Consider the following 18,486-nt stretch of genomic DNA (forward strand, 5'->3'; position numbering starts at 1 on the left):
CCATGTACATGTGACAGGATAACAGCTGTGTGAATGTTAAACTGTCTTACATAGAAACTCTTTGTTCCTCGTTGTTTGTCTTTTGCATATCACTTGAATTAAATATCCCTGCGTTTTCAAACCCCTCTTTTCAGTTCACTTCTCCTGATATCATGGGGAGAGACAGTTGAGAGTGGGGGGTCTGCAGGATTTGTTTTCATACGGGTACGGGGGGGGGGTCATGTCTGGCTCATGTGTGTCGGATGAGAGTTCAGATCTAAGTCCATAAATTGAGAGTGTGGAGGAGAGGTCGCAGAGTTCAATCCCTGACTACAGCAGCTCGATTGCCGTTTATCTGCTCCAGAAGTGTTTCGTTGGCAGTAGTGTCACAGTCATTTCTACACAGCAGATCCACAGGGTGTTACTGAGTTCACTAACGTTTGTGAAGTATCTTATCGATGTGTTGCTCACAGACTATCAGACTCTAGAACTGACACAAATATTCAGAGACATTGAGGTGCACGGCACGGCTCACCCACACACCAGGAGAGCTGGTCCGGCCTTCATGGAAGCCCATGTTTTTGTACGCTTGTGTGTTTGCATGTTTGTGGCTGGTGGATCATGCACATTTGTTTTTTGGGGTACTCGTCTGGACCGAGGACAGAGAGCAACTATCCAAAAGATGGATATGTATCTATAATGTTATATTGTTATTACTTATTCATGTGCTGTTTCCTAGTGGCCTGGTAGCTAATGCTTTGCGGCCCGGTACCGGTCCACGGCCAAGAGGTTTGGGCCCCCTGCAGTAGTGACTCAGAGCGTAACGGTGTGACCACACATCTGCTCCGTGTGGTTCAGCTGTTGCATTAACTCTAATTGTCTAATTGTCGTTCCCAGAAAGTTATGATACATACCTTCAATTAGCGGCGGCGCAGACGGTTCCGTGGGTTTGTCTCCAGCTGTAATCACTCAGCGGCAGGAAGATCGATGATTGTGGTCGTGGAAGAAGTTACAAAAATTTGTAAATTGATGATATTTGAAGCACGCGATCGTACGTAAGCGTCCTTGTTTGGTGTACGTGAGTACACATGGAGAGCCCTACTGCAGTGTGGGTGTTTGAGGAACATATTGTATAACCACAGCTATTCTTTTCCAAATAGTTCACGAAAAAATGCCCAAAAACAAAAGTAAACCTCACTGTTGATGTCAACAATAGAGAGTCCACTTCCTGTCAGCGGGGGCCTGTATAAAATATGCGGGCTCATTTATTTTTATGTGGCTGATGTGTTTGATTCTGGGCTCTGGTTGGTTCTCATGCTGCATGTATTTGACAGTTGGGAGGACGACATATTGTGATCACAGTACGAAGTCACCAGAGGACATCAGCTCTGTTTAGGTTTGTGTCATGTTGGTCTCCTTGGGGAGAGAGAGAGAGAGAGAGAGAGAGAGAGAGAGAGAGAGAGAGAGAGGGAGACAGAAAGAGGGAGAGAGACAGAGAGAGAGGGAGAGAGAGATAGAGAGAGAGAGCAGAGGTTGTCATGACTGCACGCTGCCCCCCCGTTTTGTTGTGATGTCTGCTGACCCTAGAAAGACCTTTTTTTAAACAACGTAATGTTGTTTGGAGTCCGTGGGCCCCTGAGCACCTTTCTGCATGTTCTTTAATAAACCCAGGATGTTGCTCGGAGGGAGAAATCACTTTATTCCTGTTGCGTCATATTTTGTAAAGCTGCTCCCATCTGCACACTACGTATTTATTTATTTTAATTGACTCTCTCTCTCTCTTCTTCTGCCTCCAGGAGACAAATCAGCAAGTCTAAAGTCGTTCAGTAATTAACAGGAACATCCAGAGACTGTAAAAAGCCCTTCCTCTTATTAACCCGGGTTTTATAGCCACTTAGGTGCGTCTCATGTCGTTATCGCTACAAACTGGAAGAATTTGGAATAAAAGAGGCGCATGATTACAGTGTGACGTCGTTAGGTGTGTGTGTGTGTGTGTGTGTGTGTCTGTGTGTTTTCTTCTCAATGTGTTGTACAGAAGAGTAGGCCTAGTAACAAGCAGCACCACAAATAATCCCATCTGCTATGTCCCCCCAGCAGTACACTCCCAGGCTTCTTCATCGACAGCGACCAAAAATATCACTAGAGTGTGTGTGTGTGTGTGTGTGTGTGTGTGTGTGGTGTGTGTGTGTGTTGAAGCCTGAGTGGAGCTCCTGCAGAGAGAGAAACACACCACACCCTCTCATTCTGCTGAGCACCGAGCATCAGACACCAACACTCTGGCTCTAAAGCAAACCTCAAACACCAGATTTATATTTGCTGACCTCAGGGAAGTCTATGGAGGACTAAAGCTGCCATTATATTAAATAATGTTTATTTATTCATTTTACTTATATAAAAAGTATTAAAATGTTTAATGAAAACTGATGAAACGTTGCAATAAAGTATTTTAAAATATAATAAAGAAATAAAATAAAGAAATTCAGAAATAAAAGCTTTGAATTATCAATAAATGTGCAAAATCATTTGAAAATAAATTAATATGCAAAGAAATAGAAAAACCATGAATTTATTTATTTCACAATGTATTTACTTTCATATTTATTTACTTTCATATTTGATTATTTTCCAATTTCCCCTTTATTTACTTAGTGAGTTCAACAAATAACTTTAATTGTGCATATTTATATATTTTCAAATAAACCATGATCTATGTATTTTTCTATTTATTGACTCATTTATTAACTATAATGGCTGCTTCAGTCCTCCATAAGATTCAGCCTTTGGTGTGTTTGGGATTATTAAATGGTCTCGGTGTGTGTGTGTGTGTGTGTGTGCGTGCGTGCGTGCGTGCGTGTGTGTGCGTGCGTGTGTGTGCGTGTATGTATGTGTGCGTGTGTGCACAAAGCATGACCGGTCACAGTAGCCACGGCCATTTGTCTCGTACTTGCCAGGTGCTACCAACTCAAAGTGGTCTATTTAGATCCCGACTAACCCGAGCTATTTCTGTTCAGGCCTAACTGGCCTTTTTAAGTGGGCTGCTTAGTTCTGGCATGTGGGGATCTATTAAGTAATGGGCCGGTGTATTTGGCGGAGCACCGTCATATTTTATTGTCACGATCCCCCTCGTCCTGCAGCCCCCGATCAGAGGCCCGGAGGGTTCCATGGTGAGGGGGGTGGTTTGGCTGGACCCCAGAGGTTCTCTGCAGGGCTTTTGGTGATCAGCAGACTGTGGCCTGGACTTACATAAGAGCAGGAAAAAAAGCAAGATTTGTTGTTTTTTTTGTTTGGGAGACAGATTCCCACAAAAGAAACAAGCAGGAAACTCCATGACTTTGCTTGTTAAAAGAAGAAGACGTTTGTAGCCCACAGAATGCATCACAGTAGAGGATGTTTACCTTTTGTCCTGTGAGGGGTTTAGAGTAGAAGTGAGTTTGATTTATCCTTGTTGTAAAGAAAACCACAGTTTGACTATATGAATGAACTCAGTGTGGGTAGCACTGAAACAGTTTTTTTGTCTTTTAATTGCGTCTTGAAATGTATTTTGTCTGTGTGGAGTCTGTCAGTCGGAGGCTGCTCCCTCCCTCAGCATTGTGTGCACGTCTGACCGTGTGACTCAGCGAGGCCGTCCTGGTGCGAGTGTGTCAGAGGCTCAGTGTGTGTTACGCTGTCAGGACGAGGAGCTCGCTGTGCAAACTTTTACGTTCATCGAGTGGCTTTGGTTTAACCGAGCGGGAGCAGCAGCAGCGACAGCTCAGGTAACAGTTCTGAACTATCTTACATGGTTAATGTCGCGTGCTGGAACACGTCGAGCTTAACGCAGTAAATATTTTTTTACTTTGTCTTCAGAGTCTGAAACATGCAGATTGTTATAAGAGGGATGAGAACACTGAGCGAACACTCTGAATGAGTCATGTGTGGTCGTCATCTCGTTGAGGGTTTGACGTCTTTTAGGAGAACTTTTCTAACTTTTATGTTTTAAAATGTGATGTTGTTCAATGAAACAACAGCTGATAGACTGAAAGAATGAATGAGTTGTATTGTTCATTGTGAAGAAAGTCCTGTTAGCACCACCTCTTTTTACTCTACTGATTTCTCTCAGACCTCCGACAAAACTGAATTAAATTTAACTGTTTGTGTGTGTGTGTGTGTGTGTGTGGGGGGGGGGGGGGGGGGGGGGGGGGGGGGGGGGGCGGCATCCCCATGAGTGCTGAGGTGTGTGTATTTGTAGCTCAGCTGCTGCATAAATCTGTCACTATTTCTGTTTTAGTCTCTCTCTCTCTCTCTCTCTCTCTCTCTCACACACACCAATAAATTCCTACCAACCACAATATGAATTTCACATTTCATATGAATTCCCGTGATGAACCGCTTGCCGGCTGCTCATCACGTTGACACTGAGGTCTGCTCTGTGAAGCATCACGATGTCTGTTGATGGACAACATGAAGGACACTTTAGCCTTTGCTTTGGAGGAAAGCGTTCCTCGTTGTTTCTGGTCGGAGCTTCTTCGGCTGTCGTCCGCAGCTGTCTGCTGTCCGGAACATTCCAGTGAACTCTGACCCCGTGATCCTGATCCTGTGCCCCCGATTAACGGAGCTCCATCACCATCATGTTTGCTATCTGCTGCTTTATGGAGCAGGATCCCTGCATCCATCATCTTTAATCAAGACCTTTGTGGTTTCGTGCATTCATAAGAAAGTAGAAGAACACTTAAACTAAATCTTGAGCTAATATTTCATAAAGACCATAAACATCCTGTAGTTAGTGTCACTGTCATGTAAAATCATGTAGTGCCAGGAAGCTCAAACAGCTCACAGCATTATAACTGTATTTTACTGAACAGATCAACACTAAATATTAAACGTTTTACTGCAGTACGGTACTTTTTACTACCGTTTGCTATCAACGTAGAATTAGAATGAAGCAGTACTAGTTAGTTTTTCTTGGACACTTGGAGGCAAAAACTCCACAACAAGCTGAGCAGCACACAAATGTTTGACATATTAAGGATGTATAAAGTTAATATGGCTAATGTGTAATCAAACAGTTTACACATTCTGCACATTTAGAATAAAACTAGCATTCATTTGGACTTGGATGAGAGTCCAACTCTCCTGTTTAGCCCTGCTTTGGTCTTAATTAACTCCATAAATAAAACTGGGTCTTCAGCTTGCTATATGTTCCATTATGTTCACCAGATGGTTAATAAATACAGGCAGGTGGTGTTCAGTGGGTTTATTTCACATCTGGAAAAGATGCAGCTGAGAGTAGATACACTCCTACAGCTGAGGCTGGTTCATCATTCGTTTGGCAGGTATTTTTAACATAATGATGGTGCTAGATGAAAAGTCAAGGAATCACTGAAGTGATGATCGTTCACCCTGAGTGTGACATGAATGTCTGAACCAAACTTTCAGCCAATTTATCCCAAAGCTGCTGAGATATTTCACGAAAAGCCAAAAATGTCGACTTGCTGGTGGCTCTAAAGGTAAAGTCAGAGGATCACTTAAGTCTGTAAGATTCATCCTCTTGGGACCATGAATGTCAGCGTAGAATTCTATAGAAACCCATCTAAAAGTTGTCGTGATACCGCCATCTCTAGATGCTTCTAGCATGGCTAACATAATAATCAAACACATATTCATGTGCAGCATTAATGTTGATGTGTAAGATATGTCCACATGCTCCAAACAAATAGGGGGCAACATTTCACGTCTGTACTGGGTCCATACGATCTACATTTTCAGCCATCGGTTATAAAGTAAAAAGGCCAATTACTAACAAACAGCAAGAATTCAAACTGCTGAACCTCTGAGAGCCGGTCTAACTAAAACACTGCTATGTTAGAATCTTCACGTGTATCGTCGGCCTGTAGTTTACGTCAGCCATGTTGTACACTTTAAGACTTTGTTTATTTATTGGATTTAATCCAAAGAGGCAGAAACAAGAAAACGACTTGTATTGTTGTTTCATCCTTCCTGCCACCAGGAGTCTGGGAGCTACTTAACCTCTTCACCTGCTGTTGATGTTTATTTATTTATTTTTTATCACTTATTTATTTTTATTGGCAACACCAACAGGTTGCAGATTACATGTTGATCGTTTCATCCCCTTAACACCTTATCGTTATTTTTTTATTTATTTGTGTGCTACAAATCTGAGAAAATCGGGTGGAGTCTGGCACCTTTTTTTGCATGTGAAGTTGTTCTTGTTGGGCAGGTAAATGATGCATTCAGTGCTACCAGTATTGGTACCATTGCATACCTGGAGGGCAGGTAAATAAGGGCACTATGTGGTATAATGGAAAATTACTGTAATAAGGCCGGCTGTGGTGGGAATAAATAAACTTGCAGCTTTAGTGAGGTTGTGCTTTTAGACTTTTCACTGAGCCTCGTCGATCTTCATTCATTGTTGGTTTGAGTCAGAATGTGTGGGAGATAATAAAACCAACAGTGTGGATGGTTTCAGTTGACCTCTATTGTAGTTTGTAATTAGGGATAAAAACAGCCTTGATGCCGCTCTTCTTGTCCAGTTGCACTTTGGTTGACTTCTGTGGTCCGTAACCCTAAAAATGGACACAGAGTAAACTTGGGAGTAAGTCTACCCCGTCTTTATAATCCATATTGATCGTTGATTGGCGGGTGTGTTTATAGAGCTCGTCGCTCCTACGTCCTGTCAAGGATTGAACCTTCCTCCTTTCATTCGCTCTGCGCTCTGGCCTCCGCTCGTTTTGGGTTTTGCGGTGAAACTGAGCCTGGCTTCATAAAAATGTTTCCATCAACAGCAGCAAATAAAAACGGGGTCAGATGAGGAGAGCGTGGCCCTATGGTAGCCACGGCAAACCCTGGTTTATCCTGTCCCGTGGAAATGCTCTTCTTCTTCTGCATCCTCCTGTTATTATCTCAGGCATCATCTAGCATCCATTGTCTTTAGCTGGTGGCAGGCTGGTTAATTGTGGTATGTTTAGTCACCGTCTTGGCTGGCTGGATGAAGAGGCGAGGTGGCGCTCACTGGAGCCTATTTGGCACGCATGTTCCGAATAGTTGTGTTTTATAACAGCATTGTGTTCAGAAGGAAATGGGTGGTGTTGGCTACTGTCTGCCAAGAAAAGTTGTACCTTCGCTCGCAGGAGTGTACTGCTATTCTAACACACACCCTGCTTCCCCTGCAAATGAGACTGTTGATGGTAGAGTTCCTTCTATGCCTGCTGGACTGTTGAAGTGTTTTTTTCGGATCAAAATGTTCTGGGAACTCCTTAAGAAAAACCGGCCACCGGGGAGCTCCCCCATGAACTACAAACCTTTTTTCTGTTTGCATTCCCACCGCCAATAGCAGCCACACCTGCATCTGCACCTGTATCTATGTGACCCTTAGATTTTAGTAATATTCATATCTGGTAATATAGGAATAAATAAACAGCCACTGTTACATGCCACAATCATATAGGCAAAATAGCCGCCATGAAAGTAACTGCTGTGATTTCAGTTTGAATCGGCTTCTTCGGTTCAGTGGGTTAGCTTTATGCTACTGGGTTAGCCTGTGTGCTACTGGGTTAGCCTTTGTGCTAGTGGGTTTGTGCTACTGAGTTAGCTTTGTGCTACTGGGTTAGCCTTTGTGCTACTGGGTTAGCTTTGTGCGACTGGGTTAGCTTTGTACTACTGGATTAGCCTTTGTTTGTGCACCTGGGTTAGCCTTTGTGCTCTTGGGTTTGTTCTACTGGGTTAGCTTTGTTCTACTGGGTTTGTGCTACTGAGTTAGCCTTTGTGCTACTGGGTTTGTGCTACCGAGTTAGCCTTTGTGCTACTGGATTAGCCTTGGTGCTACTGGGTTAGCCTTGGTGCTCCTGGGTTAGCTCGCTGAGCAGCGGCACACACTCATTCTTTGGCTCAGTGGGCGTTTGCTCATCAATGAGTTAACTTCTTGACTTCACTGACGGGGAATCTATCCGCATTTTCTTCCATTTATTTTTCCTTACATGTCTGTTGTTTATACGGCTAAAAGGTTTTTATAAACACTTGCGGCACTAATGGTTCCTCTTGTAGCTTCTCTGAAATTGGAGCTAATAAAGTTTTTATAAAACAGCGTTTTAAGAACTAGGATCAGTCCTAGTTCTTGCAGTGTTGACAAAATAAAAATGGGGGTTCTTAGAACTTAGTTCTTGGAACTGAAAAGTTATTTCGGTCCAAAAATGCCTTCTGTGACTCAACAAAGTCCCAACTCCCCCACTGGAGAGAACACTCTGCTGTTTAGGTCTCGCACCATGTTCAGCACATTCCAGAGAAATAGAGAGGGGATTTAATAAACATTACCGTCTGTCTCTAAATGAGTTTACTCAGTAATTATACATAATGGTAGATTATTAAGGTTGATTAATAAGGGGTTTTATTGTTGTGCTTGTTGGGTAGGGTTTGTGCCTCCTAGTTTATGCTCAGTCAACCCTCAGAGGAGCACAAGCTGATGAGTCCTGTGCCCTCCTCTGTTACATTGTGCCCAAACAAATGCACAATTTCCATTCCTTAACTCCTACTGAGCAGATGGTTTTACATTCTGCAAAGAGGGCCTGGCAGACCTTTTTGCCATAACCAGAACGGAAAACTACTGGAGACATTTAATTAAAAACAAACTCATAAGACTTGAAATCCTGAATTACAACTCTATTTTTGCATTTTTTGTACACATATGTCGCAGCACAGAAAAAGGACATATTTACTTCTTAAGAACTGGACAGATTCAGGCCACCCAGCGGAAACAACCCGCTCTCACTCCCAACTCGTCGGATACAGAGGCTTGTTCAGTAGCGTCTGACACCGAGGCACCCTTCAGTGTTTGTGAGAAACGCACCGGACTTTCAACCTTTCAACTAACTCCAATGTAAACCCATCTGTGTCATTATTACACAATCAGCTGAAAAGAGTTAGAATGTCAGCGTAGGACAATCACAGGACTTTCACTCAGGAGATTGCTGTTCGTGTCTGGTGTGAAACCAAGTCAGTGGTTGGTGACACATTTTACCTTTGTTTTAGTATGTAACCAGTCATGTAACCAACAGACTAATTTTAATGGAACAAACATACTTATTTAAACCTTTTCCGAAGCCTTACCAGGAACTTTTGTTGCCTGAACCTAACCAAGCACTAAAAGCTTAGTAAACTTAGGTTAGTAGTTTATTTTTTTTTAAATAAGTGAAAACTATACATTTCCTGTAAACACAGAGAAGTTTATTTAAAAAAGACACTATGCATGTAACTTGTGGGAACCGACACAAAACCGACGCTACAACGGCACATGGAGTGTCATAGTTTGAGGCTTTGGGCCACCGACTGAGCGTCAGTATTTGACGAGTTGGGGGTTAGAACATCAAGGCGTAAAACATTTAAGCTTGCTGTTTGCTGACCTCTGTTCACTCAAGTTACATACTCACAAAACACACTCTTACTGTTCCTCCAACATCGCCCCATTGCAAAAAGAATAGTTGTTTGTTTGATGAGGTCGTGTGTTTTCTCCATGTGTTTGATTTGATGGTGTCCAAATGATTTTTATTGTGCATTCCACATCAAACAGAGAGCCTATGGCTGCAAAGTCCATCATGAAGCATTGTGATTAATGCAGCAGAAAAAAGAAACCTGACTTTCCCAAGCAAGTCGCCAGCAGACATGGCGGTCACCCAAAACGAGTCGTTGTAATCTGGAAAAATAGATTTTAAAAAACCGCACAGACATATTGGTTTGCTCAAACAATCAACTCTCAATGGCCAGCTGCTGTCAGTTATGAGTCGTATAAGAAAGTCATGTTGCTCAGGATCCATGAGTTGTCCCAGCCTCTCTCGGTCTGTCTGGACCGTGTGTTTGATGCTGCTCGGGGGGGGGGGGGTTTTGAAGCGTGCCAGATGACTTTCGGCCTCGAGTGCCGACACACCAGCGGATAAGGTCTCCCCGCTCGTGCCGTGAACAGCTCTTCATTAGTCTCATGTCACGATCTGTTTCCTATTGTTTTAACACACCGGCGTCTGGCTGCGTGATAGCCTGAGCCACGTTTCCGTTGTTCGACTTCACCGATAAGACGACCACGAGGAGTTTAGTTTAACGGAGGTTTAGTGTTGAAACTGAGTGTCAAGCCTCTGCACTGCTCCAGCTGTCACTGCTGCTGATGAATCGCTCGTCTCAACAATGACACAGCGTATAATCTGTCCCGTCTGACCCGGCCTGACTCATGCTCATTCGACTCCCGTTGCTGTACTTTCCATTCATACGTTCACTCCCCCCCCCCCCTCCCACATCTCTACTCCCACATCTCTACTCCCACATCCAGTCTTGTCAGGTTGTGAATTTCCCCAGTATGAGGTGCTGCTGATGGATTGCTGTTTGACTGACACACCAGAGTGTATAAAATCCAGTAATGGCTAAGCAGCAGGATGTTGGGAGCGATACGAACGAGAGATAGCTAGAAAGTCCTCAGGTCGGGCTCCTGGACAGATGGAGCAGCTGTTCTTCCAGCATTTTGGGAATTCCTGCCCCTCCCGCTGTCAATGAAAAGGTCGGGAGGTGAACAAGACGTATATACAAGACTTCTCCTTTAATAGGGTGCCGAGAGGCTGTACAGCGCGTAGTGCGTCAACCTTGTTGCCAGAATAAAATTGGACGTTTCTGCAAATCACCAATGCGATGAATCTCTACGTTTCTGAACCAAAAATGCGTTTTCATACAGACATTTCTACATACGTGTACATCAACATTACAGTGGTTGAACCATTCGTGGAGTTTTCAAAACTGCATTCTCAACTGACCCTTCGTTAAGAGTTGCCCATCAAACACAGACGGGCTAATCGTAGCTTAGCATCGTCCAGCTCACTGTTTTCACGGCTGAATCAGTCGGACATCTTGTATATATCCGTCAAACACATATTTTAAACCCTTCTTCTGCTTCTCTCTTTACAAAGAAATGTATATTTATTCAGTGAGTGAATGAGTTAGTGACACGTGGACATGTGTGGACTCCATGGTAGCTCTGGCAGCTTGATGGAGTGGCATGTTTAGGCAACAAGTTTAGAATAGATTAAGTAAAATATCACATCTTGGGTTAAAATACGTTACTTTTGGTTTCAAATCGGACAACAACATCGGTCTCCTGGGTGAAAGTCCTGTGTATGACCCATCCACCAACCAAATACAAACGTCAAATACAAACCTAATCTGAGAGAAAATACATTTTTTTGGAACGTAATTGACAACACAGTTGGTTGTATGGGAACGTTAAGGTCAGTGTGTCAGCGGAGTGCGTTTATCGTGATCTGATGTGTCATAATGCACTTTAAAAAGAAGATTTAGGACATTAGCACTGATGAAAGCAACAGACTCCCACAGATCTCGATAGTTGAGGCCAGCACTTAATATGTATGTGTGTGTCTGTGTGTGTATGTATGAGATGGGTCATGTGACCCCCTTTTGTCTGATCCTGCGTTTGATGTGGTAACATGGTGCTGAGGGGTCTGCTTTAATCACAACCCTGTGAAGAGAGATGAGACGGATGAAGCTGGTTGTCTCTCGTCCTTTTCTGGGTCCCAGATCAGGGAACAAAGACCCCCCCCCCCCCCCCCCCCCGGCGGGGGGTACGAGGACCAGGCGCCTGCCCAGACACACAGGCCTCTGATTGGAAGGAGGGGAAAGGGTGTATCTGCTTCCCGTAACACGGCGTCTCAGGGTGGCTGACGTTTGGCAGATATGGAATCTCAGACATGCCCAGAGGGTGTGTGTGTGTGTGTGAATGACTAGTTATTGATGTTAGTTAGATTGGCAGGCCTCCATCGGGTTAGGCAAAGGTATATTTATGTTCAAGTCTTTGTCAAGAAGAGTAATGGCCCTTGCTTGCTGAGATTTTTATTGATTTCAGGATGATTCCTATTACCTCATGGTCTGAAATGCAAGTTTTCACCTATATAGTTATATATTAATTTCTTTTGGCACGAAGTGGAATACGTAGATTTTCAGTCACAAAGCAATGGTGAATTACTAAGACTCATATTTAAGACCTCTTTACTATACTAAAAACATAGTTATATCTGGTAGGAACAGATTGGAAACAGGCTACGTCATCATTTTCTTTGAAGCACTGTCTAGACTGTGTGTTGCTAAAAGTCACAATGAATTGAACGCATAGTAGAACACCGTTAAAGTAGTAGTTTAAAATGTTTGTATGAGTTTAAAAGTCATATTTTCTACCCTGGATAATGCTAGTTGTACTGAAGTATTTAATCAACATTTTGGTCTTCTTGCAGTAAACTGTAGTCTGCCTGTTGCTCCGATTGGTTAAAGTAACCACAGTTGTGATTCACCTCATCCTACCAGGTGGTTCTGTGAAGGCCGCGAGCTGCACAACTCTCCCGACATTCAGATCTGGAGGGATGGTGACCTGCACACACTGGTGATCTCCGAAGCGTTCGAGGACGACACGGGACGCTACACCTGCGTGGCTTCCAACAGCATCGGAGCAGACAATACCTCCGCCGAGGTTTACATCGAAGGTCAGATGTTTGCATGTCGGGAAACTATCAGAATGTTTACTTTCAAGGGATCGATATACTGTTCTAATAAGGAGACGGTCTCTGCTGATATCTACATTTCATATGTGGGTGCTCTCAACGTCAGGGGATAAGATTGGATGTACCAGATTTATTTATGAGATTTATGATTTTTGCATACATTTAGCACTTTTAAAAACAGTCTTTTTTATACTGCTGTTGAGGTGGCCTGCATCACATATGAATCACCGCTTTTGTTTTTGTCACACTGCAGGAGCTTCGTCATCAGACTCAGAGGGAGAAGGAACTGGGTCAAAATCCAGATCAGGAACCATGCCTCAGTACGTGATAAGATACTCTATTACTCTACTATATATATATATATATATATATATATATATATATATATATATATATATATATATATATATACTTCCAGATCTGGCGATAGTGTGTTGCTGAGACAGAGAAAAGTTAATCTTCTCCGGATAAGTCGGTCTGAAAAATGCCACGTTAGTGTCAGAATGTTTGGAAGATATGTGGCTTTTGAAAAAAACAGGTCCAATATTTACTTTGGTGACTATGGGGCAAAATAATTAGTCATAATCTCCCAATGGAGTAAACAGACTCAGGACCTGCTGCTAGTTTCCTAAAGGAAAGGAAGTGTGTTCCAGCGTGACCTCTCGGGACCCGTTGACCCAACGAACCTTGAACTCCTGAGCGGGTTAACTGAGCCCTGCAGCAGTTTATCAGGTCTGCTGCCTTTAACTAGGCCCCTTACAAGGACTTTAAAGAGCCATAACCCTGAGCCAGTACACAGGCCACAACCTAAATAATGAGAGCTGCAGAAGGTTAATATGGTGAAAAATCACCCTGTCAGGATTGTCCCCTGTACTTATCTCCAAATGTTAAACTTTTAACTCTTCTCCTGCTTTCGCTCTCTTTTCTTCCTTTCCTCTTGAAGCATTTTCTTCTCATATAAGTAACAGGGGCTTTTAGTGAAAGGTTGCGCCGCAGACCAAAGCACAGTGTTGTTTTTACAGATCAAGATGAGGATGCAGGAACTTTTATAAAAGCTTCCTTAAAAGTTCTGTCTACACGACTCAAAGCATTGATATAGCAGCAAACAACGACGACTTCTTTTGTAAAGATATAGAGGAGTAATGTCAACCTTCGGTGTGCTTTGTTTACATGCATCTTACTGTATGTTAGCCTCTCTGTTTTGTTCCATTAGCTAGCTAACAGCCAACGCTCTGCACTGCGGTTAACACTGTTAGCTCTGTCAGTGCTGCTTCCGTAGTTTGCAATGTTAGCTGCTCAGCCGTCTCCATGTTGAGAGCCGTGGGGAGACAATGGATATGCACAGAATTACATCTTGAGCACTTTAATATTACGAAATGAGATTTTAGATTTTTCACTACAGAACTTACTTGCCTGGTTAAAATGTGGCACACATGTTTATTCATGTCGATTCAGGTCAAGATGCATATTTACAGTACTTTGTACTTCTCTAAATGGTTTTCATTATTATCTGTTGTATAAATCTTCCTCCATCTGGACTACTTCCTGGTTCCCTTTCTGTTTACACACTGAAGCCAAGAGCACTGATAGCATCTTAATTGCTGGGGAGACAATTTTCTTTGATTCAAGTATTATATTCTAACTAAAAGCATATCGAGTTGAGAAATGCCTCCTTTTTTTCTTGGGAACGTTTTTGTGTGGTTGCTGATTTTTGCTTCGTTTGTTTTCAGAGTTCAGAAGAAGACGACTTCAATGTCCCTGACGATACGCTCGTCCTCACCCAAAACCTCAGAGGTCCTTCCTCATCGCTCCACCTTAGTGCAGTCCCTGTCTCAGCCGATACAGCGGGTGAGCAGCTACAGCACACACAACAGCTGATCCACACAACATGGTCAAAGAAGTGGAAAATTCTCTTCAATGACAGTACATTATTTCATCTTGTTTATCTTCTAGATGCAGAGCCCAGTGTCGTCACTATACGAGGCATCTGGTCCTCCGATATTCACCAAGGTAAGTCTGCCTACACAGCAATCTATACATTCACTACATGGTCACAAGTATGTGGACACCCACACAGCATGCACATATGTGTGATGATTGTTGTTTCGAAAACAACGGTCATTAATATGCTGCTGCAAAAGGCTCATCTGGGACGTTTTCTCCATAATATTTTGTACATTAATCTAACTCTGGATGCTTACATACAGTTCATTGTGTATGGAATACATACAGGCATAGTACACACATACACATGCACTCCGTCTCCATGCCTTCCCTTAATAACAGTGTGCAGTGCTGTGGCTTTCAGCAGTGGGGGTCAGATTAAACACAAAGCTCAAGAACACCCCCCCCGCCCTCAGGCTGTGGGTTTAGTGATGGTGGGACTGGGACAGGCTGAGGCAGAGCTTTGAAACCCACACGGGTCAGGTCTCTTTCAGCCAGTCAGGCCCTAAATCATTTTACACTTCATTACACAAAGACATTTGTTTTTCTTCAAGCCTCCTTTACAAAAGAAAAGCTGTAATCATCTCAGTGAGAGGATGTTCGGCTCTAGTGAAGTCAGCGCTGTGATGTCACCCAAACAACACACACACACACACACACAGAATGTCAGAGCCGCGATGAACATTCCAGCTCTGGTCCTCCCAAAATATACCAAATAAGACACACAGTGACAAAGAGAAAGAGGCTCGCATCTCACAGGAGCATGTATTTAAGCTGACACTGAGTGCCTCTTGTTGATGGATACACGCAGTCTATGTGGAGATAACACCGTGTTGACAGTGGCTTCTCCATCTAACCCCTATGTTGATGTTTTTCTTGGTTCTGCAACACTATAAGCTGCCGTATGATTGAATGGAGACAGGAGTTAAACGGGCATCTTGTGATTTGTATAAAGAGGCTGAAGTGAAACAGCAGGACTCCATAAGAGTCTGTAGCCCGGCTGGTAAACTTAGACGATGAAGCGGTAACTTAGCAGTTAGCCTCACTGACTGAAGTAAACAAAGATAAATGGATTTCCAGCTTTACTGCTTGATTTGTCGGTGACTCACTGACCGGATGTTGTGACGTTCATCGACGGCGAGGGTGAAGCCAGATAGATGGTCCTGAACTAAAACGATTAACTTCTCCTCCTTTAACTTACTGGAGACCGATATTCACAGAAGGAAGAAAAAGATATCTGCAAGCTGTGATTGGTTGTTCCTCGTCACATGACATTCTTTTATTCTATTTTGATTATTCATTTTTTTCTTCCCTTGTTGGCATAAAAACTGTCAAAAGCAATAAAACATATTTATGGGCGAGGACTGACTTGGACTTCTGCAGAAGTCAGATGTTTGCTTGACATCTAATCTGAAGAGAACATACAGAATATGCTATATAAAATACAACGTATATAGTGTGCAGTAGTGAAACAGAGTGACTTTTTATCAGCCGTCTCTTCCTCAAATAGTGTTTCTTGACAGTGCGTCATCTTCAACAACCTCCATCCATCCCACGCTGTATTTCTGAGGCACATTTATTCTTTTCATTACCGGTTTCAGTCTCTCATTCCACACTTCATCATCCTTCACTCGCTCGCTCCTTCTTCTCATAACCTCTCTCTCTCTCTCTCTCTCTCTCTCTCTCTCTCTCTCTCTCTCTCTGTGTGTGTGTGTGTGTGTGTGTGTTTGTGAAGCTGCTGCAGGATGCCCAGGCCTCCGAGGGCCAGGTGGTGGTTCTGGAGTGCCGGGTCCGAGGAAGCCCTCCTCTGCAGGTCCGATGGTACCGCCAGGGAGAGGAGATCCTGGACTCGCCCGATTTCCGGATTCTCCGGAAAAGTGAGACATTCCTTCTTAGTGGTCGTGAAGCCCATTGTGCAGCAGCTGAGTGATTTTAATCATATATTTTAATGTATGCTATTAATAGGGCTGTACCTGAATAAGAATTATTTCATTCAACACGAAGATTCAACAATTTGTTCCTTTTTATTTAATATAGATTATCTGGCAATCTAAAAATCCATTTTGAGTCGACTGACGGATGACTCGACTTTTTTGGGGGAAGCCCTGTAGCGCTAATAATTAAAATATCTGTTTGTCTTCTCTTCCCTCAGAGCCTCGATCTGCTGCTGAGTCAGGTACGCCACATCAATTCCTCCCGATGTCTGCTCAAACTGTCAATACCAACGCCGCTTTCATGTCCCAACCGCAGTCAGCGGTTCACATTAGTAATGGGGTTGTTGGATGTGTCTGAAGACTCACATCGAGTTTGATGGTTTCATTCATCAGCTGCAGCCTTTCACTTGGTTATGACTACAGCTAATCACAAGATAACAAGTCTGCGTCTCACGAGACACACTCGCTCATTCACCTGTGTGAATCAGGGTCACTTCAGGTGTTACTCTCAGACTGTGAGTCACTCAGACGTCCCTGAACATCTGTGCTTCCGTGTGTCTGTCTGTTCTTCATGAGCAGTTACATCCATGTTGGTTTGTCTTTGCCCTCCGTGTGTCTGGCTATAAAAACCTGACTCACCAGTCTAGGACGACTCTCTCTCTCGATTACATCTCCCTACACACGAATCAAGTGTCGACATGTCACTCCACATCTGTGCAGATCCCTGTTCATCAATGTCAACTCTTTAAACTCCCATATGGATCCAACGTTCACGATCATGACTGGTGTGTTCATTAAAAGGTGTATTAATGGCGGTTGTCTTAATTTTTTTAGATGAGATCTGCACCCTGGTGATTGCCGAGGCCTTCCCAGAGGACGGGGGTCTGTTCTGCTGCACGGCGTCCAACCCGTACGGCTCCGTTAACAGCACAGCACAACTCGCTGTCGCTGCAGGTGAGTCCAACACAGACGCACAGCATGTTGTTAGCAGGCAGCATCCGGCCATCAACAAGCAGCAGGCACCATGTGTTTACACCTCTTTACCTTTCTGAGGGGAACTGAAGCTGTTATCTATGACCTCTACAAACACACCAGACTCCATTCACTCAAACACTGATTCTACCTCTCAGGACACAGGAGCTGCTGCTCTCCTGCTGCCTCCATCTGTTACTGTGTTAGTGTCTGACTTTGGTGAATCTGAACTAATAATACAAACAAACCGATCGAAAACATTCTACTCCAAACTCATCTACTGTAGTAGAACACTGACTGTGGAGAAGAACCTCACACAAACAGACTTCAGAACATCCAAAGTGTCCTTTTAAGACATTTGGAGGCACTTCAACCAATATTTGAATGTGTTTAGCTTCAGTAACAGATGGTGGTGTCAAACATAAACCAACTCTAGGCTCCAAAATGGAGATTGGTGATTCCCCAGACTACACATATATACATCAAACAAGAATAACATTCTTCTAAAAAAGACATTTATTTTTGACTGTATTTTTAACTATAATGTTCTATAAAGAGTAGCATCAAAAGGTGAGTCTCAAATTCGATCCCCACCTTTTTCTGAAGCCACACTGATCACCAGCATATCGTCTAAAATGCTTCCAATGTCAGAAAATATCTTGTTTTCATAAAAGGAAGCTATCTAAGATGGAACGAAAATGAAAAAGAAAATGTTGTCATTTGCAAAGTTTTGACGATGACGAATGACCCGTGGCTCGGTTACACTAACTTCTGACGGTCCTATAGTCCTGTGGAGGTTTGGGTTTAGTTATAAAAGTCATATTACACGTCTCAACGAGACGACCGTCTTCTGTCGTGTTTATCATCGTGTGGTCTGCGAGTGAGGCGTCATCTGATGAGCTGCTCTTTGTGAGGACAGCGGGACATAAATATGTCCGTGTGTGTTATCACAGACAGAACTGTGCATGTGCTGCGCAGGACTCACCGCTCAGCTAAAGGAAAAGGCTGAATAAACAGAAATTACATCAGCTTGACTGGACCCAGCTGCTACTGTAGATCAGATCAGCTGTGATACACTGTGTGTGTGTGTGTGTGTGTGTGTGTGTGTGTGTGTGTGTGTGTGT

General features: G+C 43.3%; 1 protein-coding gene across 4 annotated transcripts in view; it reads left to right on the top strand.

The window, feature by feature from the left end:
• Positions 1 to 3,599: 3,599 nt before the first annotated feature.
• Positions 3,600 to 18,486, top strand: part of palld (palladin, cytoskeletal associated protein) — a 49,356-nt gene continuing 34,469 nt past the window's right edge. For 3 of the 4 annotated variants that reach the window (XM_031868261.1, XM_031868260.1, XM_031868258.1), the window contains exons 1-7: positions 12,479 to 12,494; positions 12,766 to 12,832; positions 14,243 to 14,360; positions 14,466 to 14,522; positions 16,192 to 16,333; positions 16,609 to 16,632; positions 17,225 to 17,344. In XM_031868261.1, coding sequence (XP_031724121.1) covers positions 12,825 to 12,832; positions 14,243 to 14,360; positions 14,466 to 14,522; positions 16,192 to 16,333; positions 16,609 to 16,632; positions 17,225 to 17,344 — 469 coding nt within the window. In that variant the 5' untranslated portion in view covers positions 12,479 to 12,494; positions 12,766 to 12,824. Of the gene's footprint in view, positions 3,735 to 12,318; positions 12,495 to 12,765; positions 12,833 to 14,242; positions 14,361 to 14,465; positions 14,523 to 16,191; positions 16,334 to 16,608; positions 16,633 to 17,224; positions 17,345 to 18,486 lie in introns of those variants that run through there. The other variant, XM_031868262.1, reaches the window with a different exon arrangement.

This window comes from Anarrhichthys ocellatus, unplaced genomic scaffold, assembly GCF_004355925.1.
Source record: "Anarrhichthys ocellatus isolate YVR2014 unplaced genomic scaffold, GSC_Weel_1.0 scaffold42, whole genome shotgun sequence".
Classification (NCBI taxonomy): Eukaryota; Metazoa; Chordata; class Actinopteri; order Perciformes; family Anarhichadidae; genus Anarrhichthys; species Anarrhichthys ocellatus.